This window comes from Dendropsophus ebraccatus, chromosome 11 (genome assembly GCF_027789765.1).
Source record: "Dendropsophus ebraccatus isolate aDenEbr1 chromosome 11, aDenEbr1.pat, whole genome shotgun sequence".
Classification (NCBI taxonomy): Eukaryota; Metazoa; Chordata; class Amphibia; order Anura; family Hylidae; genus Dendropsophus; species Dendropsophus ebraccatus.
The window spans coordinates 27,370,305-27,395,420 of NC_091464.1; the positions used below are offsets into that span (position 1 = coordinate 27,370,305).

General features: G+C 42.3%; 1 protein-coding gene across 5 annotated transcripts in view; it reads left to right on the top strand.

The window, feature by feature from the left end:
* LOC138767870 (uncharacterized) overlaps positions 1 to 25,116 on the top strand; it is a 341,381-nt gene that overhangs the window by 39,127 nt on the left and 277,138 nt on the right. For 2 of the 5 annotated variants that reach the window (XM_069945715.1, XM_069945716.1), the window contains exons 4-5: positions 18,961 to 19,017; positions 19,332 to 19,392. The exons of 2 other annotated variants lie outside the window; for them this stretch is intronic. In XM_069945715.1, the coding sequence (XP_069801816.1) occupies positions 18,961 to 19,017; positions 19,332 to 19,392 (118 nt within the window). Of the gene's footprint in view, positions 1 to 5,154; positions 5,323 to 18,960; positions 19,018 to 19,331; positions 19,393 to 25,116 lie in introns of all 5 variants that reach the window. One more of the 5 variants, XM_069945719.1, reaches the window with a different exon arrangement.

The following is a 25,116-nucleotide window of genomic DNA, read 5'->3' on the forward strand; positions in this document are numbered from 1 at the left end:
CGTCATACAAGGCTACTGCCCACAGCACATACAGCCACCCATGGCATACATGTTGGAAAGGCATATATATATAATATATATAGTACAGACCAAAAGTTTGGACACACCTTCTCATTCAAAGAGTTTTCTGTATTTTCATGACTATGAAAACTGTAGATTCACACTGACTGCATCAAAATTATGAATTAACGCATGTGGAATTATATACTTAACAAAAAGTGTGAAACAACTGAAAATATGTCCTATATTCTAGGTTCTTCAAAGTAGCCAGCTTTTGCTTTGATGACTGCTTTGCACACTCTTGGCATTCTCTTGATGAGCTTCAAGCGGTAGTCACCGGAAATGGTCTTCCAGCAGTCTTGAAGGAGTTCCCAGAGATGCTTACCACTTGTTGGCCAGCCTTCACTCTGGTCACCTGGTGACTGTGGAGGCCAGGTCATCTGGCGTAGCACCCCATCACTCTCCTTCTTGGTCAAATAGTCCTTACACAGCCTGGAGGTATGTTTGTGGTCATTGTCCTGTTGAAAAAGAAATGATGGTCCAACTAAATGCAAACCGGATGGAATGGCATGCTGCTGCAAGATGCTGTGGTAGCCATGCTGGTTCAGTATGCCTTCAATTTTGAATAAATCCCCAACAGTGTTACCAACAAAGCCCCCCCACACCATCACACCTCCTTTTCCATGCTTCACGGTGGGCACCAGGCATGTAAGTCCATTCATTCACCTTTTCGCGTCGCACAAAGACACGGTGGTTGGAAACAAAGATCTCAAATTTGGACTCATCAGACAAAAGCACAGATTTCCACTGGTCTAATGTCCATTCCTTACCTTGTCATTCTTTAGCTTAAACAAGTCTCTTAAGCTTGTTGCCTGTCTAGCAGTGGTTTCCTAGCAGATATTTTACCATGAAGGCGGCTGCACACAGTCTCCTCTTACCAGTCGTTGTAGAGATGTGTCTACTGCTATATCTCTGTGTGCCGGCATTGACCTGGTCTCTAATCTGAGCTGCTGGTAACCTGCGATATCTGAGGCTGGTGACTCGGATGAACTTCTCCTCCACAGCAGAGGGGACTCTTGCTCTTCCTTTCCTGGGGCGGTCCTCATGTTAACCAGTTTCTTTGTAGCACTTGATGGTTTTTCCAGCTGCACTTGGGGACACTTTGAAAGTCTTCCCAATTTTTCGGACTGACTGACCTTCGTTTCTAACAGTATTGATGGCCACTCCTTTTTCTTAGCTGCTTTTTTCTTGCCATAATACAAATTCTAACCGTCTATTCAGTAGGACTAACAGTCGTGTATCCACCTGACTTCTGCACAACACAACTGATGGTCCCAATCCCATTTATACAGCAAGAAATCCCACTTATTAAACCTGACAGGGCACACCTCTGAAGTGAAAACCATTTCCGGTGACTACTTCTTGAAGCTCATCAAGTGAATGCCAAGAGTTTGCAAAGCAGTGATCAAAGCAAAAGCTGGCTACTTTGAAGAACCTAGAATATAAGACATATTTCCAGTTGTTTCACACTTTTGTTAAGTATATAATTCCACATGTTTTAATTCATAGTTTTGATGCCTTCAGTGTGAATCTACAGTTTTCATAGTAATGAAAATACAGAAAACTCTTTGAATGAGAAGGTGTGTCCAAACTTTTGGTCTGTACTGGGTGTGTGTGTATGTGTGTATGTATATGTGTATATATATATGTGTGTGTGTGTGTGTGTGTGTATAATATATATTTTAATATATATATATTATTTAAAGAATACACACTGTACTGTTATACAGTGGGTACAAAGTAATGGCCACTACCCCTAAAATGGCCGATAGAGCAGTTCAGTTACACGACTAAGTAATGGTAGAGGCGGGTTCAGGGACATCCAATCACTGCATAGGAGGAAAGGAAAGAAGGCAACAGGTGACGTCTGGTAGCGAGCTGGGCGGCCCACCAGTAGAATGTTGTTGTTTATTAGATGGGGCAGATTGTTGCTTTGTGTAATTGAGCCTTTACTGTTTATATTGCTCACTGCACCAGCAATGAAAATTATTTATTCAAATAGGAAAAGGTATGTTGAACTACTGTCCTATAGCTCAACATACGAGGGTAAACCTGTTTGGCAAAAGTAATATGTGACATATTGCTTTTGCCGGGACGTAAGTGTGGTACGTACCTCAATGAGTCATCTCTTGGATGTTAATTGGTTAGAAATAACCTTCAGTCTATATCACTTTCTATTTAATCTTATTGCGTTTAAATAAAACTTTACCACCTTGGATTTTCCTTGAGGACAAAACAGATTATGGATACCTAATTTACACACTGGCAATACAGAGCAATTTATCAACATGCTAAATGAATCTAACACAAATAGTTTGACTTTGCTAAATTTCACGGACCTTGATCTTGCAAATAGCCAGAGCCTGAAATTGCTTCTTTTTTTGCAGTTTAATGGAAAGACCCAACAAGACACCTTGACCCACATTTGTAAAGTTTTATATGCCATTGTTAGGCATAAACCGCGCCACATTTATTAAAGATGCATAGTGGTGCGTCCTTAAAGGGATTATCCAGCGCTACAAAAACTTGGATACTTTCTTCCAGAGAAAGTGAGACTCTTGTCTGCAGTTCAGGTGTGGTTTGCAGTTAAAGCAACTCTGTACCCACAATCTCACCCCCCCAGATCTGTCCTGTGGTTTGTTCGGCAGGTGATGCAGTTATTGTCCTAAAAAACAACTTTTAAACTTGCAGCCCTGTGCCAAATGGGAGTATCTGTGCCCTAACTTTGCACCACCCCTCCGTCCCTCCTCCCCACCCTCTTCATCATTAGGAATGCTCCGGGCAAATTGCCTCCTAATCCCCACCTGTGTCAGGACGATACATGGGCTGGAGCCCATATGACTACTAAGAGGTCTTCCACAGTTCTTACAGTAAAGAATGTGAATAATCTTCGTTAAGAACTGGTTTAACCCCTTCATGATCAAAAGGCGTTAATGCACAGATGTTCAAGCTGACAGGTTTTCCTTCACTATGATCCATGTGACAGGTCTTGTTGTCGCTGTGTTAAGGGTAACCCTTATCAGGGCTCGAGCAAAGGGCAGCTGCCTGGGAATCACAGGTATGTGAAGCCTTGTGGAGCCTGGTTGGGAAACACCGCCCTTCTTCATGAGCAAATTCTTGCATATTATAAGAAAATGTTCCAGTGGCATTCCTAATGATAAAGAGGGTGGGGAGGAGGGACGGAGGGGTGGTGCAAAGTTAGGTCACAGATACTCCCATTTGGCACGGGCTGCAAGTTTAAAAGTTATTTTTTAGGACAATAGCTGCATTACCTGCCGAATGGACCCCAGGAAAAATCTTGGATTAAAAGCAGCTATGCGAAGGTACAAGTGGTTTGGGGGGGGTCAGATTGTGGGTACAGAGTCGCCTTAAGCTCTATTTACTTTAGTGGAACGGAGTTGCAAATCCAGAGTGGTGCGGTCTCTGGAAGAAAGTGGCCATGTTTTTGTAGTGCTGGATAACACCTTTAAATCAGAGCATGAGATCTACTCTTGCAATATGCAAGCTGTCCAGTTTCTGAATTTAAACCTAGGGTAAAAACACACATCGTGGTTGTGCTGCAGTTGAGTTGTGGATGCATCGCAGCTAGTATTTCTGAAATGTTGTTAATAGAGATGAGCGAATCTCAAGCATTCTTGAGTCGATCCGAACCCGAACATTCGGTATTTGATTAGCGGTGGCTGCTGAACTTGGATAAAGCTCTAAGGTTGTCTGGAAAACATGGATACAGCCAATGACTATATCCATGTTTTCCACATAGCCTTAGGGCTTTATCCAACTTCAGCAGCCACCGCTAATCAAATGCCGAACGATCGGGTTCGGATGGACTCGAGCATGCTCCAGGTTCGCTCATCTCTAGTTGTTAGCCTTGGTTTCCTAATACTTGCCAGTTTTAGTAATTACACTCTAATTGTTAAATACTTAAAATGGCAATTATTAAAAAATGCAAGTTTTATTACATTTTTGGACTGTGTGTGTGTGTGTGTGTGTGTGTGTGTGTGATATAGATTACAGCACTGGATCAGGCAGGGAGATAGAAACTCACTGGCCCAGAACCCTGCCCTAGTAACACTGTCCACCAATGATAATTATTATTATTTTTTTTTTGCCTTAATAAAGCTCCAGACATCACTTACAAAGGTAATTTTGCAATGTGCAGCAGCTACTGTGGCAAACGTCACTTCTGCCAACAATCGGCTTTGACAGTATAACTTTAATAGCAGACTTCCAACAGTATTTACTGCATATGCCATTTAACGCATCTACAACACGTCCACATTTAGTGTTTGCCCCTTTAACCCCTTAAGGACCGAGCCAATTTAAATTTTTGCGCTTTTGTTTTTTCCTCCTTGTGCTTAAAAGGCCAGAGCACTTGCATTTTTTCACCTAGAGACCCACAAGAGCCCTTATTTTTTGTGCTACTAATTGTACTTTGCAACGACAGGCTGAATTTTTGCATAAAATATGCTGTCAAACTAGAAAAAAAATTATATCTGTGGTGAAATTTGAAAATAAAACAAACTTTTTTTGTTTTTTTTTTGTATTTACGCTGTTCGCCCTGGGGTAAAACTGACTTGTTATATATGTTCCTCAAGGTAGTATGATTACAAAGCTACATAGCTTGTGTAACTGTTATTTTATTTGATGGCTTTTAAAAAATGAAAACCTTTTTTAAAAAATGTTCCTCAAAATCGCTCTATTCCCATGCTTATAACGCTTTTATCCTTTAGTCTATGGGGCTGTATAAGGTGTCATTTTCTGCACCATGATTTGTTCTTTCTATCGGTACCTTGATATGCGACTTTTTGATAATTTTTTATTACAGCAATAAATTGCATATTTGATGTACATTTTTTCTGATTTTATCCAATAAATCAGGCATTTTAGGGGAGATTTATCAAATGGTGTAAAATTTAGACTGGTGCAAACTACCCACAACAACCAATCACAGCTCAGCTTTCCTTTCACCAGAGCTGGAAGCTGAGCTGTGATTGGTTGGTGTGGCCAGTTTGCACCAGTCTAAATTTTACACCCTTTGATAAATCTCCCCCTTTGTGCTTTATACTCCGCTCATTGTGAAGGAATTTTTGGCAGCGCCAGGATACCTACCCAGGTACTTTTTTCTTCTCTCCACTGCAACAAACCATGGGCCCCGACACCCGGAGAGTCCTGTTTCCTGGATCCTTCGGCCGGCAGCCATCATGCGATGCTACAAGCTACCCCAAAGTGGGGTGATATGCACAAAGCCCAAGGGGCTAAAAGGTGAGAGTCCACCTTTTACTTTTAATTAACACATTTTCATGTAACAGGATTACACGAGGCACCATCCTCCCGACTCCTTTTTTCCTCTTCTTACACTCAAACTAAGGACAGTAGAGGTGATGTTTCTGGAATAACGCGGCTATGTTTTATGCCTGCATCACCCTGTTAAACTTTTTTTGTTTTGTTAAACCAATCAGTTGCATTTTTTGGAACACAGAATCAAATAAAGCAAGGATATAAAATGGAAAATTAAGTAGTTCATCCCTTTTACAATGTCAAATCCTGGATGACTCCATCCATACTATTGAGCAGTACAGGACTCTGTGTGCCCCCACTAATGCCGCATCTCGTTCCCCATGTACCAATGTATTCTCCCCTGGGTGCATTCCTGTTAGGCGAGAAGCGCTCAGATAGATATTGTATCTGCTCAAGATATTGTATCTGCTGGAGCATGCCAACATGTTTTTATTTCCAATTTGTAGGTAACAGAACAAGACTCTGAATTAATTGACAGGCATATAAAGCTACAGTCAAGGCCCCCATGTCCTTCTATGAGAGCCTGCAATGCACATGTGCATGAGACCTTAACAATTGACAATTAAGAAAGGTCATACAGTATGAAATACTGTACAGAACAAAGGTTGCCAAGCAGACCAGGCCTAAAGGCAGTTTTTGTGATAAAACTAGAAGAGGATCCAACAGGAAACAGAAATCCTTCCTATTTATTTTCCATCTCGTGTGAATCCACTTCTGGTCTGGGCACACAAACTAAATAAAAAACAAACAAAATAAAAAAAGTTTTAAAACATATAAAAAAATCCTAATAAAAATGCCTCAATATTTATTACCCCCTTTTCCATTTACAAATAAAAATATAAAAAAAAAAACATATTGGATATTGTAGCATGCGGTATTCTATTGAAATATTACAGTATTGTTCCCGCACGGTGAACAGCGTAAATGAAAAGCGAAAAAAAACCCACCAGGATTGCTGTTTTTTTTTTTTTTTTATTATATATTACAAAAAAATTTTTTATAAAAAAAAAACAACCAAAATTTTTCTCTTACACCAATATGATCCCAATAAAAACTAGATGTGATGTCACAAAAATTGACACCCCAACCAGTCCTGTAGGTAGAAGAACAAAAGCGCTATGGCTGTTAGAGGCGAGGAGGAACATTGCTTTAATTTGTCCAGGATATCTCCGCATTAATGACTTTTGGTCAGAAAGGGGTTAATCAGGTACAAAAACCCTTATTTATTAGATACTATTAAAATACTGCATGAGAATTATAATCTATTGTCAATTTTAGACAACATTGAGATGGCTGTAATATGATGTAAGGCTAGGTTTGCACTGCGTATTTACTGTCTGTTTTTAAGTATCTGTTTTATGGGGAAAAATTGATGGTAAAAACAGATGCATTTGTATGCCATCCGTCAGGATCCACAGTAGAGGACCTGTCCGTTCACACAATGGAGTATGCGGCTGCGGTCGCACGCTCCATTATGTGCAGCAGGGAATTTGGATGCGGGCGCTCACATATGCGCCCGCATCCCAATTCATCAGAAGTGAAAATCATCCAGCTGGTACTGCAGAACGATTGGTGTCTAACGCAGGAACATGGCCTAAACCTGTAGGAAAGGTTTCCTTGCCTTTTCATTTTCACATGGGATCTGATTCTTTTATTGCCATTAAAGTATACGGCCTCTGTCCAAAGGAGTTGCATGAAACTGAAACTGTTTACATATATTATTATATAAAATATTGAAAATTGTAATTTTTGCAGAGATGTCTTAGACAACATTGGCTTTATTTGCCGAAGCCCTGTCTGCCGATGTAACATAAACAATCCTTTTGTAAATTAAGTGAAATGCGTCATTGCCCACCTGTCTCAGTACAGGACTCTCTTAACACTAATATTTATTTGTACAGCAAAAGTTAAAATTAGAAGCTGAGATTACAATAATAAATAGAGAAGAGATGACCCTGCAAACTCAGCAGCATTGTGCACATGTTCATCGTCTGCTGAGCAAGCACTAACAAGAAAGATCAACACAGATGTAAAAGTAGAGCCCCGCGGTCACTTGTGTCCACAGTGATCAAGCGCTTAGTGTAGCAGTTAGGCTGGGTTCACACATGGCAGTCTTTTGGTAAACTGCCACTGTAGTTTGTGTGCCCAGACCAGAAGTGGATTCACATGAGATGGAAAATCAATAGGAAGGACTTCTATTTCCTCTTGGACCCTCTTCTGGTTTTAGCACCAAAACTGCCTTTAGGCCTGGGCTACTTGGCAACCTTTGTTCTGTAAACTATTCCATACTGTATGACCTTTTGGATTTTATTGTTATAGTGATTTTATTTTATATGTAGTGACTGTACTTCACAGTTGGATTCCTTAACCCCTTCACGTCATTCGTACGGCTATATACGTTCCTGCTGCACATACCCCGTGCAGCAGGAACATATAAACGTTCCTGACTGTGAAGGGGTTTTAATGTGTGCAATTCTGTTTCAATTGGCTCTGCACGAATTACAGCCCTCAGACCCGGGCATAATGACAGGCAGTCGCGGTCCCACAGCTGCCTGTCATTAACCTCCCTTAACTCCACGATGCACTGCGTTTAAGGTAGTCATGGCTGCAGAGGTCCTGATCACTTATGCCGACAGGCAGGGGTAACCCACTTACCTCCATCCTGTCTTATCTTGGATCTGTGCATAGTCTCTGTTTTCAGGCAGACTCATGCACAGATAGCCGATAATAATGATGAATGCTATGCTATTGCATAGCATTGATCAGTATATGCAATCAGAGCATTGCATATATAAGACCCTTAGACTTATATATGCAATACAAAATGTGTAAAAACTAGAGATGATACAGCCAATGACTATATCCATGTTTCCCACATAGCCTTAGGGCTTTATCCAAGTTCAGAAGCCACCGCTAATCAAATGCCGAAAGTTCGGGTTCGGATAGACTCGAACCCGAACCCGTTTCGCTCATCTCTAGTAAAAACAAAATAATTTTTTTAAACACACAAAAAAAAAAACATAATTAAAATGCCTCAGTAAAGGTTTCCTTGCCTTTTCATTTTCACATGGGATCTGATTCTTTTATTGCCATTAAAGTATATGGCCTCTGTGCAAAGGAGTTGCATGAAACGTGAACTGTATACATATATTTTTTATAGGACCCCCAAATAATAAAATTAAAAATAAAAGTTGCTGATGCTGTTTTAATCCCACAAGAAATTGGGCCTAGATGTGTGTGTGTGTGTGTGTGTGTGTGTGTTTTTTTTTTTTTTTTAACAAAATGTAAGTTCATACATATTATTAAAACATGCCCCCCTATAAGCTGTATGCAGGCTATGTTCACCAATGTTTGCCACACAGAAGGTCATCCTTTTATGATTTTTATAAAGAATACTAGACCTAGATGAAGAGGTAAAACGATAGAAAGACGTGAGCAAAGTGTTATTTCCCTTACTTTTTAGTTGCACAACAATAATACAGTTGGAGGAGTAAATGTTAAAGTGTAGGCTACCTATCACACAGACTTATTATGAGAGTATTAATTGGTGCTCATATGGCACTTGTTCAGACTGTGTGCCAGACCTGTCCTCTCCATGCTTGCTCATTCACAATATAGCGGGAAGGATTTCAGTGCCAGTCGTACTGTTCAGAACTGCTTCCATTAGTGTGCCAGATTCATCCCTGACGGCTGATTTAAATAATCCTGTTCTGCAAAATTAAATCTCATTTTCCACATAAGACCGAAACCTTAAGCACGTGTGTCTAATTTGCTGTTGGCATAAAATACCCCTGTTCTACCTAACTCATCCTCACATTGTGGAAATTTCTGCACCCCTAAGATATAGCACTCTCAGGTTATAAATGCAAATAATTCTTGTAAAAACAGGTGCATTTCAGTTTGAGATAAGCAGTGTTTCAGCAGTTGTGTAGCTTAGGCATTCAAACCAATAAGAAAACTTTGCATAAGATTTCAGGTATATGCAGGTTTAAAGGTGTACTCCGAGCTAGGGGGCTTTTTTTTTTTGTTGCTATGTCCAGGGAGGAGGTGGATGAGGCCAACGACATCCACATACCTCCTTGGTTCCAGCGCCGGGTCCTGGGTTGCGCTGCTCCGCTCAGGTCCGTGCTGCCTGGCAGCTTCCTGGTCTCTGACACTGGCTTGAGATGTGATGTTTCAAGCCCATTCAGCATGTCAGTGGCAGAGGCGGGATCCTGATTCTGCCACTGACTGGCTGGCCGGGCTTGAAACATCACATCTCAAGCCTGCGTCAGAGACCAGGAATCGGCCAGGCAGCGTGGACCGGAGCGGTGTGATCCGGGAAGGTAAATGAATGATGTTGCCCTCATCCACCTCCTCCCTGGCAGTAGTTAGAAGAGACCCCTAGCCCGATATACTCCTTTAAGCCTGAGCCTTTACTCATACCCAGAAAACTGGGAAGCTGAGATCTAGTGGAGTGCCGTTGGTATTCCAACGAATGATCACAATCATTATTAGTGGCCATCATTATCAATAGACGGTTACCTCTGCCTGATATAGGACAGCAAGTTTCCGTAGTGGGAACACAGCCGTAAGCTGCAACAAATGATCAAAAAGCCATAAAGAGTTTGAAGCAGACCGGAGTAAGGAGGAATCGGGCAAATAAATGAATATTATCCTTGTCACAGGCCAAGCATATGCAGTCCTCCCTCTGACTGCAGCTCGGTGTTGTTGGTGATGGTGAACTTTGTCGTTCCCCCTGGGGCTCTCTATTACTGCTGCCTGAGGTGCAGAGTGAAGCAGACAACAGGAAGCAGAGGTCTTGAGGTGCAACAGTGACCTCACTTAAACTTAAAAAAGGGTTGTCCAGCGCTACAAAAACATGGCCACTTTTTTCCCTCTCTTGTCTCCAGATTGGGCGGGGTTTGGAAGTTCCATTGAAGTTAATAAAGCTTAATTGCAAACCACACCTGACCTGGAGACAAGAGAGGGGGAAAAGTTGCCATGTTTTTGTAGCGCTAGATAACCCCTTTAAGGTACATTGCATATACAATCTCTATTTGCAGAGTATCCTCCAAGATGGCCGTCGGTCAGAGCTGGGTCCCTTGTGAGGGTATAGAGATTTGTTGTAAAATGGAGTTGCCCTTTTGATACTGGTAGTGAACCGCAAACCCAGTGGGATAAGAGTTTTTCTAGTGTTATCTGAGCCTGGCCATAAGCCACAAAGGTGTGGCTACCAGAAAATACTAAGGGTCTGTCGAGGTATTCCAGGAAAAATCAACTTTTTCCCTGTCGCCAAGGTTGGAGGAAAGTTAGGAGATCCTGGGGCGTCCAACCTCTGTATCCCATGCTGATGTCCGTATTAGGCTCTGGCTTCTGTTTTATTAATAGAGCCGCCGGTACGTCACGTGACCCACAGCTCTATTTATTCCTATAGAGCAAACAAAAAGAGTGATCTGAGCGGCGCTGTAGCTCCGGAACCAAGTGCGCCGCAACAATCATCATTGGTTAGTATATATACCAGCCTGCAGCTGGGGGGGAGAATGAAAAGAAAAAAGTAGACTACTTCTTTAAAACTAGAATTGTCCCAACTGTACTGTAAGGGCCAGTTCACATGGAGTAAAACTGGCGGAATTTTCCGCCAGCTTCCGTGTCATACTGTCAGTCTATGGGAGGCTCGCGTACCTCCTCTCTCTGCACCTCTCCGCTCAGAAGAATTGACATGTCTAGACTGCTAGTATGACACGGAGGCTGGCGGAATTCCGCCAGTTTCACTCCGTGTGAACTGGCCCTAAAGGTCACATTTGAATTACAGTTATGCGGCTAGAAAAAAAAATTCATATTTGTAGCAAAAAGCAAATGCATCTATAATCCAAAGGCCCAGTCCGTCACCAGAACACCAGCGTAATGAAAGTTCTTTCTTCTGTGATTTAATCACAGTTGTTTCCGTTGCGTCCCCCTTAGGCTTTGCCAGTCTGTGTCGTCTTTGTTTGAACTATACTACAAACTATTTCTTTGAAAGTCATTTGGAGGCTCGTACTGTCTGCATTTCCCCTCAGTTCTTGAACGCTGCTAACAGCTAGCAAGCTGTGAATCTCCAAGCCGACAATGCATTTTCCGTGGGATAACATGGCATTTCAGTCAGCGGGAATACATTTCTGTATATTTATTTGCATCGTAGTATGAAGACTTTAAAATGTGTTACAAATATTGGTAAAAATCATCCATGCATAAGGATTTCGGGCTATGTTCACACACAGTATTTTTGCTCAGTATTTTGCAACCAAAACCAGGAGTGGATTGAAAACACAGGCTATGTCACATACTGATGAAATTGAGTGGCTGCCAGTAAACAGCAGATAACGGACGTTATTTCAAAACAGTGGTCTTTTAAAATAACGGCAATTAATTGCCATTAAATGATGGCCATTCACTTAATTTCAGCAATGTGTGAACATAGACTTTCTGTGTTTTCAATACTGTTGGGAACATAGCCTTATACTTTCTGGCATATTCAAGTTAGTGGGGTTTTTCTAATTCACGCCCATCAGAAGTAACCTCAATAAATACATTGTTGATTTACGTGACTAGTGTTATTGGCAAGATAATAAATTCTTTTGATGCTTTTTAAAAACAGCTATCCACTCTGTATGACATTGTGAGTTGTAAGGTAGACATCCATTGTAACACGGCACCAGCTGATATGTTGTGAAGCCAACATGAAAATGATGTTTGAGCACTACCTGAAGAAATAAGATAAGCAGTTATAGGATTCATCCTTTATAAGTTTCGGGAGAAGACACATTCAGGATTGACTGATATAACTTCACTGGTTGTCGTTTGTCACACCTTCTGTCACACTGAATTTGCGCTTTAATCACAGATTTGTAATAAATATTTGCTAAATTAAATAGTTTACCTTCATGTAGTCTACATTCAAACACTTACATGTTTGATATTTATCTATATATTTGATCTAAGAAAATTATTTTTGTACTGGATATAATATAGTCGACCATTTCACACAGCCCGGCTACAGAGACACAGAGACACACACACACAGACATATACACACACACACACACCTCTGCCTACGTATACACGCAGCTCTTCTTCATATACACATGTACAGATATGCTGGGTTGTGATAACATCCGCCACATTATATGTTACAATTCCATTTCTCCTAAACTTGTGTTCACTTGATCTGTGCTGGGAGATACTGACAAGTGCTGATATAATAGAGGTAGATGTAGTGGTGCTTGTGTAGCTTAGAGTTGGGCAGTGAAGAGAAGAGGAGAGGAGTTTATTTGAGGGGGTCCCAACCCAGGGTAGTTGTATACTCTGCCAGAACTTTAGAGAGAATACTTGAGATACTTGAGAAATACTTGTGCCTGTGTTTCGACTATAGTGTCGTTGAACCACCTTCTGCTCTGCAGTGTTGGGGTACCCGTTCTATCAGGGTGACACAAGCCCCAGTCTTGGTTACTTGAGAGAAGCTAAGTGTCCGAAATTATCCAGAGTCACCTGCGCTGCAAGATAGAGTATGTAGACCTTCGTTACGGTTGCTTTGCTCTATCCGGGTCAGTTCCTCTGTCCTAGGATACTGCCCTGCACTATTTAGACAGGGTCTCGGTGTGGGCTGGGATGATCCCTAACTTGTCCTCCTTGTAGGGTCTAACACTGCATAGTTAGAATGGTAGATAAGCTGAAGAAATGGAGTGTCTCTGGTTGCTCCATACATGTGTGTCTTTACTCCACAAACACCACTGGACTGTCCTGGACAGGGGTCCTGGCAAAGCCAGGCCCTGGCTTAACTACAGCAGGGATGCCTGTTCTATGTGTGTGCTCTTCCTACGAAAATCAAAAGGAAACTAACACTTCCTCCTACTGAGTAACCACTTCCTACAAGGGTGTGTGTAAGCCCCTGTGAGTGGTGGAGAAGAAAATGCCCCCCATTGTGTTTTCAGGAAGAGGAAAGTGGGATATCACGCGCTGGTTTAAATTATCCCTCATCACCAATGCCTGTTCACTATTCCAGCTCCAAGCTGGCAGAGATCTTTACTACAGTTTATACCTGCCTGCCCACCTAGGAAGCATGGCACAAACTCATCAGACAGTAGCAAATTTGGAACTTTGTACTAGGTCTGCATCTGGCACGGTCTTGATAATTCTGGGCCTATGACTAGAGATAAATGAATCGCTCATCTAAACAAAGCGAATCACTGCATTTGATCTGCGTTCCGCTCATCAAGCATTTCAACGCTGCTTGGCTCCCTGCCGCTCCACCTCGGGTGCCAGGAAAAGCTGGATCCCATTCTGGGAATCTGGGTCAAGTTTCACAGGATTTGATCCAGTTTTTCCTTGTATGCTGGGAGGAGTGGCAGGGAGCGGAGCAGCGCTGAAAGGCTGGCGGCTTGATGAGCGGAGCGCAGATTGTATGATGCGCTTCGGAGGCGGGATTTTCTTGGCCAGGACCTAAACATGCCATAGGAGGACACCGGGGAAGAGCAGAAAGGTTAGAATTGGCTGCATGTTATTTTCTCACCATGGGCAGCAGTATATTAAAAGTTATGAACACGAACTGGAGAGAATGGAACCGCTGCACATCCCATCTATGGCTGATACTAATGCCGCTAGGCCTATATTAAAAATCAACACCAGAGTGTCTGTATATGAATTGATCAAGCCATATTGCCCCGTGTACCACCGCGCAGGTCCTCTGGTCCACACGGGTCCCTACGCTAACTCCACACCGTGTCGGTCAGCGACCGCCAACCCCGCAAGGGGTGCACGTGCAGGGAAGGGAGGCCATGGAACGGCCCTGCAACCCCAATGTCACAGGACCAGACCCAAAAAGCCCCACCGGTGGTGCTGGCTGGGTTTTGGTGTGGCATTTTTGGGTCCGGTCCTGTGGCATGGGGGTTGCAGGGCCGTTCCATGGCCTCCCTTCCCTGACTGTGCACGCCTGCGGGGGTGGTGGTCGCTGACCGGCACAGTGTGGACTTAGTGTAGGGACCCATGTGTATCAGATACCTGCACGCGGTACATGGGGCAGTGTGGCTTGATCAATTCACATACAGAATTCTGATGTTGTTAATGCAGCCGAGAGGTACAAGTATCAGCCATAGGTGTGAGGTGCAGCACTCTTTTTCTTCCCTGAACCGTATTTTGTTTCTCTCTTTTCTCCGTGTTTTGCACTCCTCCTGGTGAGACCCACATGACCGCAATTAGCAGGAGACACCTGAGTGCTCATGGTTTTAATCCCTCCTGTCTGTCCCATTCTATCTTTGATAGCTATGGTGAGTGCAATACCTTATCCAGACTTGTGCTGTTTGGGGGCAGCTTCCTCCGCCGGTGGTGCTGGCTGGGTTTTGGTGTGGCATTTTTGGGTCCGGTCCTGTGGCATGGGGGTTGCAGGGCCGTTCCATGGCCTCCCTTCCCTGACTGTGCACGCCTGCGGGGGTGGTGGTCGCTGACCGGCACAGTGTGGACTTAGTGTAGGGACCCATGTGTATCAGATACCTGCACGCGGTACATGGGGCAGTGTGGCTTGATCAATTCACATACAGAATTCTGATGTTGTTAATGCAGCCGAGAGGTACAAGTATCAGCCATAGGTGTGAGGTGCAGCACTCTTTTTCTTCCCTGAACCGTATTTTGTTTCTCTCTTTTCTCCGTGTTTTGCACTCCTCCTGGTGAGACCCACATGACCGCAATTAGCAGGAGACACCTGAGTGCTCATGGTTTTAATCCCTCCTGTCTGTCCCATTCTATCTTTGATAGCTATGGTGAGTGCAATACCTTATCCAGACTTGTGCTGTTTGGGGGCAGCTTCCTCCGCCGGTGGTGCTGGCTGGGTTTTGGTGTGGCATTTTTGGGTCCGGTCCTGTGGCATGGGGGTTGCAGGGCCGTTCCATGGCCTCCCTTCCCTGACTGTGCACGCCTGCGGGGGTGGTGGTCGCTGACCGGCACAGTGTGGACTTAGTGTAGGGACCCATGTGTATCAGATACCTGCACGCGGTACATGGGGCAGTGTGGCTTGATCAATTCACATACAGAATTCTGATGTTGTTAATGCAGCCGAGAGGTACAAGTATCAGCCATAGGTGTGAGGTGCAGCACTCTTTTTCTTCCCTGAACCATATTAAAAGTTATGTTTCAGTAGAATACTCCTTTAAATTTTTTTTTTTTGCTGCTACAGTAAATTCTTCTGATTTCCCAAAACATCCACAAGGAATCTACCACATATGGATGTATTGTACTCTTATATACTGCAAAGCTTGGCTACGTGACCTTCATAAATACATTATAAATAGCTAGCTTTTGTAGCAGTTTACTGCCTGAATGGTGAAAGTCACATTCAGTAGACTAAGAAGTAAGCATTTATGGACGTTTTTTTTTCTTTCCTAAAATAAACTTCTATGTTCCTCTTTGGTCAGGAGCTAACATGAAGGGGACGTTATTATGCACATAAACACTGGGTTAGGCTGTCACTTACCGTACCAGCTAATCTGCTATAATGAGGAAATACATTGAAAGAACTTTAAACCATTCCACAGCCCATTTAAAGTGAAGCTCTGATGCGGAGCCACTTTAATTATTATATTAAGGAAGTACATAATGAAATATTATGTCCTCTTTCTCCCCTGCAGGCAGCATCAGCAGAATACAGCCACTCTTTGCTGATCCCCTATTTAGTCGACTGCTAAAAGGATATATTTATGTTTTTCATAGTTTACATCAAAACTGGAACCAATTTTCTATCCTAATTGAATTCCCTAGTCCCATAGAATCCAAACTGTAGAAGGCCACTGTGATCTTAGATTCATTATAATATTACTATGGACTGGTGCTTAGATACAACAGGCGCTAAGGTTAGAGATGAGCAAATTCAGAGTAATAATGAACCGAATTGTTTCGTTAGCTTAACAGCTGGCTGCCCTTTAAAGAGGTAGTTCACAAAAAAAAAAATCTGTCAAATTTAATTGGTGCCAGAGATTTGTAATTTACTTCTATTAAAAAATATAAAGTCTTCCAGTACTTATTAGCTGCTCTTTGTCCTGCAGGAAGTGGTGTATTCTTTCCAGTCTGGAGAACAAAAGATGGTTTTCTATGGGGATTTGCTGCTGCTCTGGACAGTTCCTGATATGGACAGAGGTGGCAGCAGAAAGCACAGTGTCAGACTGGAAAGAATACACCACTTCCTGCAGAACATACAGAAGCGGATACGTACTAGAAGACTTGATAATTTTTGATAGAAGTAAATTACAAATCTCCTTGCCGTTTTCCCCAGGGTGTCTGGAAAAGCTGGATCTAGTCCTGGGAAACTTATCCCAGTTTCCCAGGTCTGGATCCAGCTTTTCCCAACACCCGGAGCGGAGCGGCACTGAGTTAAGTCAGCAGGCTGATGAGCTAACTGCTGATCTAACATCGATTTGTTTAGTTATTACTGTAAATTCGGATATCTCTATCTAAGGTCCTAGTAATCGATGACATTTTACTGTTAGGTCTGATTTTTTTATATTTTTTTTTTAAAGAAAAAGTCTTTATTTTGGAATTAACAGAAACTGTCAAATACTTCTTACATTGACAATACATTACATCATTAATAAAGCTTATAATCTGTTGAATTCAATTTTTTATTCTTTAATGATTGTACTATATGTGGTATTTTCCCTTTTAAGTGTGCCAGACGCTGCTCTCCTTCCCTATTAGAGATTTTACAGACTTTTATTTCAAGACATGAAATCTGATTACGTTTGGCCAGTCTTATAATTGCCAGGAGAATTGCACATATGTGCTCATAACACGCCTTGAATATACTGGATTCATTAACCCCTTCCTGTCAGCAATGTGAATATATATGTTCTTACAGCCGACGCCCTGTGCAGTAGGAGTGTGTATATAGGTACCTGCTGTGAAGGGGTTCTAATTAGAGATGAGCGAACCTGGAGCATGCTCGAGTCGATCCGAACCCGAACTTTCGGCATTTGATTAGCGGTGGCTGCTGAGGTTGGATAAAGCCCTAAGGCTATGTGGAAAACATGGATATAGTCATTGGCTGTATCCATGTTTTCCAGACATGTATTATTAGTAAAAAGCCCCCTCCCCTAATAAAAGTGTGAATCACCCCCCCTTTTCCCATGTTTTAAATAAAAGTAAATAAATAAATGTTAAACATGTTTGTTATCGCCGCATGCGTAATCGTCCGAACTATTAATTAATCACATTCCTGATCTCGCACGGTAAACGGTAAAAGTGCAAAATTGCACATTTTTGGTCGCATCAAAGCCAGAAAAAATGTAATAAAAAGTGATCAAAAAGTCGTATATGTGCAATCAAGGTACCGATAGAAAGTAAACATCATGGCGCAAAAAATGACACCTGACACAGCCCCATAGACCAAAGGATAAAAGCGCTATAAGCATGGGAATAGAGCGATTTTAAGGAACGTATATTTGTTAACAATGGTTTGAATTTTTTACAGGCCATCAGATACAAGAAGTGTTATACATGTTATATATCATTTTAATCATAACGACTTGAGGAACATATATAACAAGTCAGTTTTACCCCAGGGCGAATGGCGTAAAAACACATTCCCCCCAAATAAAAGAAATGCGTTATTTTTTTTTATTTCACCACACTGAATTTTTTTCTGGTTTCGCAGTATACTTTGTGCAAAAATTCAGCCTGTCATTGCAAAGTACAATTAGTGATGCAAAAAATAAGGGCTCATGTGGGTTTCTAGGTGGAAAGTGCTATGGCCTTTTAAACACAAGTAGGAAAAATCGAAAACGCAAAAACGAAAATTGGCCCCGTCCTTAAAGGGTTAAAGGCACAGGAGCTGCGCCTGTGTCATCAGTGATAGCTGGAGACCCGCCGCAACTCTCAGCACCGGAGCCGGTGCTCTGGGTCAGCATGACCGCAGCATCTATAGGGCTCCAGGCAGAGAATTCTCCCTCTACAGAGGGAGAATTCTCTGTCTGGGGTCCATGGGGGCTCTATGAAGTGATCGCAGAGCCCCGATGGTAGCCATGGAAACCGGAAGCCTAAGGCTTCCGGTTTCCTAACTACTGTGTCTGGCGAGGCGAGGAAGTGAAGGCGTGAGCTCTGCCCCCTCCCTTCTCTCCCCTGCCTCGGTCACAAGATTGTGACAGCTACAGGGGATAGAGGAGAGGGGGCAGACATGATCCCATAAGCTGATGTTCAAACACAACCTGGGCATTGAGGCATCAATGACCCCAGGTCGTGAAAGGGTTAATAGACGTGTTGACTCTTGAGGGCTTATTCCCGCATTCTGTGAAACACAGAACCTACGGACAGGTATGCGATGTAGTGCCTGGCTGCACTGCTGTGCCATTATAGTGCCGCAAAGATTTAAACACTTTTTCTGCTCCCGGCATTATATTAATTCACTAGTCCACTACCTGTCCATAGGTTCTGGAACATGGGAATGAGCCCGGAATTGATCTAGAGTTAAATGATCTTTAAATTTTCTGGCAAATTTCATTAATAAATCTTTCATTTCTACATTAAAAAATGTATATACCTTAAAATTTCAATGATATGTAGATCTTTGCATTCATGACTAATGTAACCTCTATCTTTCTCTGACAGAAAATGATCCTGAGTTTGGCCATTGCTGCCCTCTTTGACAGCATCGCTTATGTTATGGTAAGATTTTACTCACTTATTTTGGCTTTACATGAGGGTTTATACAGTGGATTCATTAGTCAATCAATGCCATTAGCTCTCTATTACAAATCAATTTTCAGTGTCCATTAAACCTGACAAAATAGACATCTTAGAGCTGTAGTCGTCTTCCTTCAGCATCTCGGGAACACTTGTAATTTATCAAAGAGTACAGTTTTATTGTCTTTGTACTGTCTCATGGTAGAGGGCCAAGGATAGTGAAGTGACGTTTAGTGCATTCAGTGTCTATAAGCCCCTATGGTCTTTAAAGGAGTAATGTTTTTATTTTTTCCCAGGGCGAAGTCTTACCAGATGGCATTCTGTGCAATTTTCAGGCCTGGTGGCTAACGTATTTTGGTAAGTGAAATTTTTTTAGTACTTTATTTAAAAGCGTACAATATTAGGGATATAATATAAAACAATTGTTTTACAGCAGTTTGCAGAACACCTGCAGTCAGTCCAAAATATGTTCAAATTTTTTTTTTTTACGAGATTGCTACACCATTCCCCCTCCCTTCTTGAGATATAAGGGTTTTACTATTTGGTTTACTCTCTGTTCTTTGGTCTGAATATTCAGATGGGTGGGAAATGCTAAGGGGGTGGGATTAGGTTATAACTGCACCACCCTTCAACATGGTTCACGCCTTCTCCGCATCCTATTCACACCACTTTGAACCGAGCATTTACATCCTAATTTGCAATCTGTTTCCTACCGGCTTATCTATTTAAGGGGTACTCTGGCAATAGTATAGTGCTGCCCTTCTGTACAACATAATAAACATCTTCTTATCTCACCACACTCCATGAAAAATTAAATCTTACAAAAATATGTAAATGACTGAGGGTGTTCCTCGACCCCCCCCCCCCCCCCCCCCCTGCAATGTTTTACTCGCCTGTCATCTTCGACGATCACACCTACTGATGCATATTCCAGCCATCCAGCTTATGGATTCTTGAATAACAGATGTTGCATAAGACAATGTTATATGCAAATACAAAAGACTTTGTAATATATCTTATCAGATTAAAATGCATCTTCCTCTTTTTCCTCCCTAAACTCTTCATTTACTCTTCATTCAAAAAAAAAAAAAAAAATGCTCAAAACCTGTCTTTAGAAGAGATTGGCTAAATGAAGGATCAAGTAACATATCTTTTGGGGAAGGGGGGGGGGGTTGATGGAGGGGTTAACAGAAGAATGAGACAAGCTAATGTTGCTTCTGATGATGTTCTACAGAGATATTAGTGAGCAGGATAGTTCTTTCTGTATGTGTGAAGGGTATGGGAGACATCATAGCAGCTAGTCTACCACTAGCCTGGGGACAACTGAAAAGGGGAATTGGTTTCTGCAAAGGGGAATTACTGGTATTTGATTATTAATTGTTTCTATGTAATTTGTTTAATTAGTCTTTTATGCTGTGTTTACACGGAACAATTATCATTCCAATTTTTGCAAAAACGATCGCATTTGAGCGATAATCGTTCCGTGTAAACACAGCAAACGATAGAGCGACGAGCGCGAAATCGTTCATTTTGGTCTTTCAACATGTTCTCAAATCGTCGTTTGTCGATTCACAGATCGCTTCGTGTAAACGGTTTTTCAAAGATTCACCCTATGTGAAAGATGGGCTTAAGCGATCTTAAAAACGATCGTAATAACGATTTTTCTTATACAGTGTTTAGACGAATAAATCGTTAGAAAATGATCGTTATAAAAACCAAATTGCTGCTTCAAAATTGTAAAATGATCGATTGGGCGAATTATTGATCTTTGTAAGCACAGCATGACCAATTTCAGTGATTTAGAAAACAGAATTATGATACTAGCACAGAATATTTTATCAGTAAAGAGAAAGTATAGCAGGTAGTTAAAGATCATTAAAAAGGGTGGCAACTTTTCGCTTCCTAATTTTCCATTTGGACAATAGTGTGCTTCTTGACAATGCACCTTCTACAATCTGCCTTTGGGTCCTATTAGACGTCCATATTGCTCCATGTAATAGGGCCCTTTCAGTACATTGACTTGATCAGTCAGTCTTCTGTAGTTATAATACACACACCTTTTCTAGACATGGTAACTCATGGATTTTCCGAGTCTTGACCTTGGCTGGCTGGCTTTTATTAGCTGAGTACATATATTGTTTAGTGGAAATCTGGGATTATGTACAGTATATAAGCATCCACTGTCTGTAAATAAAGGTTTCAGATGCAGAAATAGTAGCAGTGCTTACATGGCTCTCCATGTTCTCTCTAGAGTATTGCATTGTGATGCTCCAGAGAGAACTCCCGTGGGACATTGCTTGTTATTTGCTGATGCCACAATGCAGTATCACAGCTCTGGCTGATTAAAAAAACACCGTAGCCAGGAATTTAACCTGTATTTTTGGTTACAATGTACAAAAGTGTAAATTTTTTGTGCAAGTCTAATTTTGTATAAAGGTTTGTAAACTTTCATCTTCTAGAGCTGCTCTTGCCACTTTTTGGGGGATGGGCCGGGCTTAGTAAGAGAATGTATACACTGTAAATTGTATTACTGTAAATTGCTGGCTTGATTTCAAAGTGGTGCATGGAATGTTTATTTTTGCTTATATAATGCAACATGGCCTATTAGAGAATAATGAAGAGGCTTTCATGTATGCTTTGTGCGCACTGTTTTAGATGATAATGCAGGCACAGGTTTTCAACCATATTGATTCCTGTTTCCACATTTTCTAATGCTCTCTAAATATCTCATGAATCCTCTGGCTTCGCAGAGAAAGAGGATGGGGTTTTATTATTTTAAGGGAACGTGTTATCCTGGGAGACTGGACTGGACCCTCCCCACCCCTAGAGCCCCCCTATACCCTCTCCTGCCATTGCTTGGAAATTGCCACCGCTTAAAGGGGTTGTCCTGACAGGAGAGTCTTACTGTATACGATCGGGGGGGGGGGGGGGGATTAAAACATGAGTTCACCTTCCTGACTCCACCTTCCTGACTCCCTCACTACCATTGATATTATACCTCTCTGTCCCTGCTATACGGCTGCTTCCGGGTTCAGGGTCATGACATCACAGGCCCGTCCAGCCATCCAGTGGCTGCAATGGTGTCCTGCCACCGATTCACTGAGGGAGCAAGCAACGTCATGACGGGAGCAAGGAAGGTGAATGCATATTATTATGTTTTTTTTATCATCTCCACAGGCATATGAAAGAAGAAAAAATTTACCGCCTTTACAACCCCTTTAAGGTCCCACTAGCAGTGGCTATAAGTAGCCATAATTGTGATAAGGAGCTAGGATTCGGAGCGCAGTATCAGATATTGAAGTTATAGACTGAATTTGATATACACAGCATGTTCAGCCTGGAACGTCACAGTCTTAGAAACTGGACGTTCTATTTTGGGCTTAGACAGTTCTCCAGGGGGGCCAGAAAACCAGGGAAAATTTTGACTTTTCCATTTGCTCTTTGTAATGAGCTCTACTAAGTTATTGGAATTTATCTTGCAGATTATATAAAATGACACCACATCCGTTTACTCCGCCAGATGACGCATATTCATTGTATATCAATAGCCACTGGGATAGTGCTATCATTGAAGTGCAAGGTCACATTTACTTAGTCGGAGTCTCATTTTTCATCCTTCAATTGTAAACAGTCAGACCGAGTTTAGTTATGGATGTGCACGTCAGTTTCTCTGCAGTTTCAAGGTTGTCACTTTTTCACTATTGGCAGATCTTTATTTCCATATTCATTTAAGAATTCCTATTTGCAGTTGAAACACTAGTCCATCTATCTTGCAAAACCATAAACCTGTTTTTGTAGAGAAACTAAAATTAAGAATGCTAATTGACACCCAATATAATCCATTTCCATTCTGATTTCTAGTTTCTCTTGTAGCCGGATGGGTTGAGTGGCCTCAGATTGTGCTCAGCCAAGTGTATCTGTGTATTGGGAGCTGACCACCGGGGACTGCTTAGAACGTGTGTAAGAGGCAAACATTAGAATTCCGCTTACTCTTAGGCAGACTCCGATGACAAAGCGATGGAGGATGGAGGATTCATATAGCTGCATGCAACCGAAAATGAATTTGAGGTGAAAGAAAAACAAATGTTAACTGGAATCCTCGCTTGTACATCACATTCTCTGAGAATGCACAACACATTCATCATACTTTGGGCAACAATAAGTCTGGTATGCAAAGCAGAAGACAAACAGTCGCAATAGCCAGCCGTGTGCAAAAGGCTTGTTTGTTTGCAGTTTTAGGCTATGTTCACACGACGTATAGAGACCGGCCGTTCTGTGACTTAAGTACCGGCCGGATGATCTTTCGGTCATAGGGTTCTGATGCGGGCGCATCAGCGTGCGCCCGCATCAGAACCTCCCATAGCTCATAGTAAAGCGACAAGGTTCGCTACGCCCGCAATTCATTGAATTGCGGCCGCAGAAAACTGACATGTCAGTTATTTGCGGTCCCGTGCAGGATCCTGACCGGAGCTCATACGATGTGTATACACTCTGGCACAATAGGCATTGTTTACCCGTACGTAGTGTGAACATAGCCTTAGGCTTTATTCCCACATTTCCTGTTTCACAGACAACATGGATGTGGAAGGCTTAGGGCTCGTTCCCACTGAGCAAAAGCAGCTGAATTTCTGCGCTGAATCAGCGCTGAAATTTCAGCCGTTAAAATAGGTGCAGAGCTCTTTTCCATTGTGTTGAATGGAAATTCTGCTCTGCAGTTCACACAGTGGAATTTCCGCACTGAACTAATCCGCTTTCCGCCAGAAGAATGAACATGTTCATTCTTCCGCTAGCGGAAGCCTATACAAATCAATGGGGCTCTGATTTTCTGTTTCAGCGCGGATTCAGCGCGGATTCAGCGCGGAATACAAGCGTAATACAAGCGGAAATTACTCGCTGAATCAGCGCGGAAATGGGGAAAAGGGGGGGGAGGAGGATTCTAGTATATGTTCTGGTATAGTCTAGTTTACTCACCAAATACTCGCTGAATTTCAGCGCTGAATGCATGCGGATTCAGCGCGGATTCCTCGAGTATTCCGCGCTGAATTTGTCAAGAGCTGATTACGAGCTGAACACTTTCCTAGCAGAATACGCAGGGATTCTGCTTGCATTCTGCTTATATTCTGCTCGGAATTCAGCGTCAGTTGATTTCAGGCGGAAATATTTCCTTGCGTAATCCGCTCCTTTTGCTCTGTGTGAACGTAGCCTTATAGTGGAATCGCCCCACCTCGCAGATCAGTATCTCCAATATGATGCTGGGAGCGGGGAAACTGTGTGAATGTGCGGGATGCTTTAATGAAGTCGCACAACGCATATTCATACAGTTTCCCCACTCCCAGGGTTTTGAGGAGGGGATTCCACTACAGGCCTTCCACGTCCATGTTGTCCGTGAAACACAGAACATAGGAATAAGGCCTTACATTTAGCCTTTTTTCTCCAGCAGCTGGGTAAAGCCATATACATGGATGATGAAGACCGTGACAATGCTTTATTTGAATAAATCCTCATTGGATTTTCACAAATAAGTAAAGACAAAATTAAGGAGGGGAATGTACAATCTGTGCAACAATTTTTGCGCTTGTGCACTTTTCACATGCTATGCAAAAATCTCTGGTCCTAGAACAAAATTTACCTTTGATGAATCTTGCACAATTTCTTTTTTTTTTTTTTTTTATTCCAGGGACAGGTTTGTCCCCGTTTGTCCCTCTGAATTAATGGGTTCCCAGTAGTCAGACATCTACTGATCAACTTGTTATCCCCTATTAAAAGATAGGGCCTTTCCGACTCTCTAAATATCCCCTTTCGGGTACGTTCACACTTAACGGATCCGCAGCGTATTTTCTTCTGAGGATCCGCAGCAGATTTCATTTAAGTAACTGTACACAGCATCAAATCTGCTGCAGATCTGCTGCGGATCCTGTAGGTGTGAATGCAGCCTTTGTCCGTTCACACGTACAAGATCTGCAGCAGATCTGCAGCATATTTGATGGCGCAGATTTGACCCACCCGGACTATCGGTACCGCCACCCATAGAAAGGGAAGATGACCCAAGGAAGGTGTAACTGCTGTGTAGGTGTTTTGAGT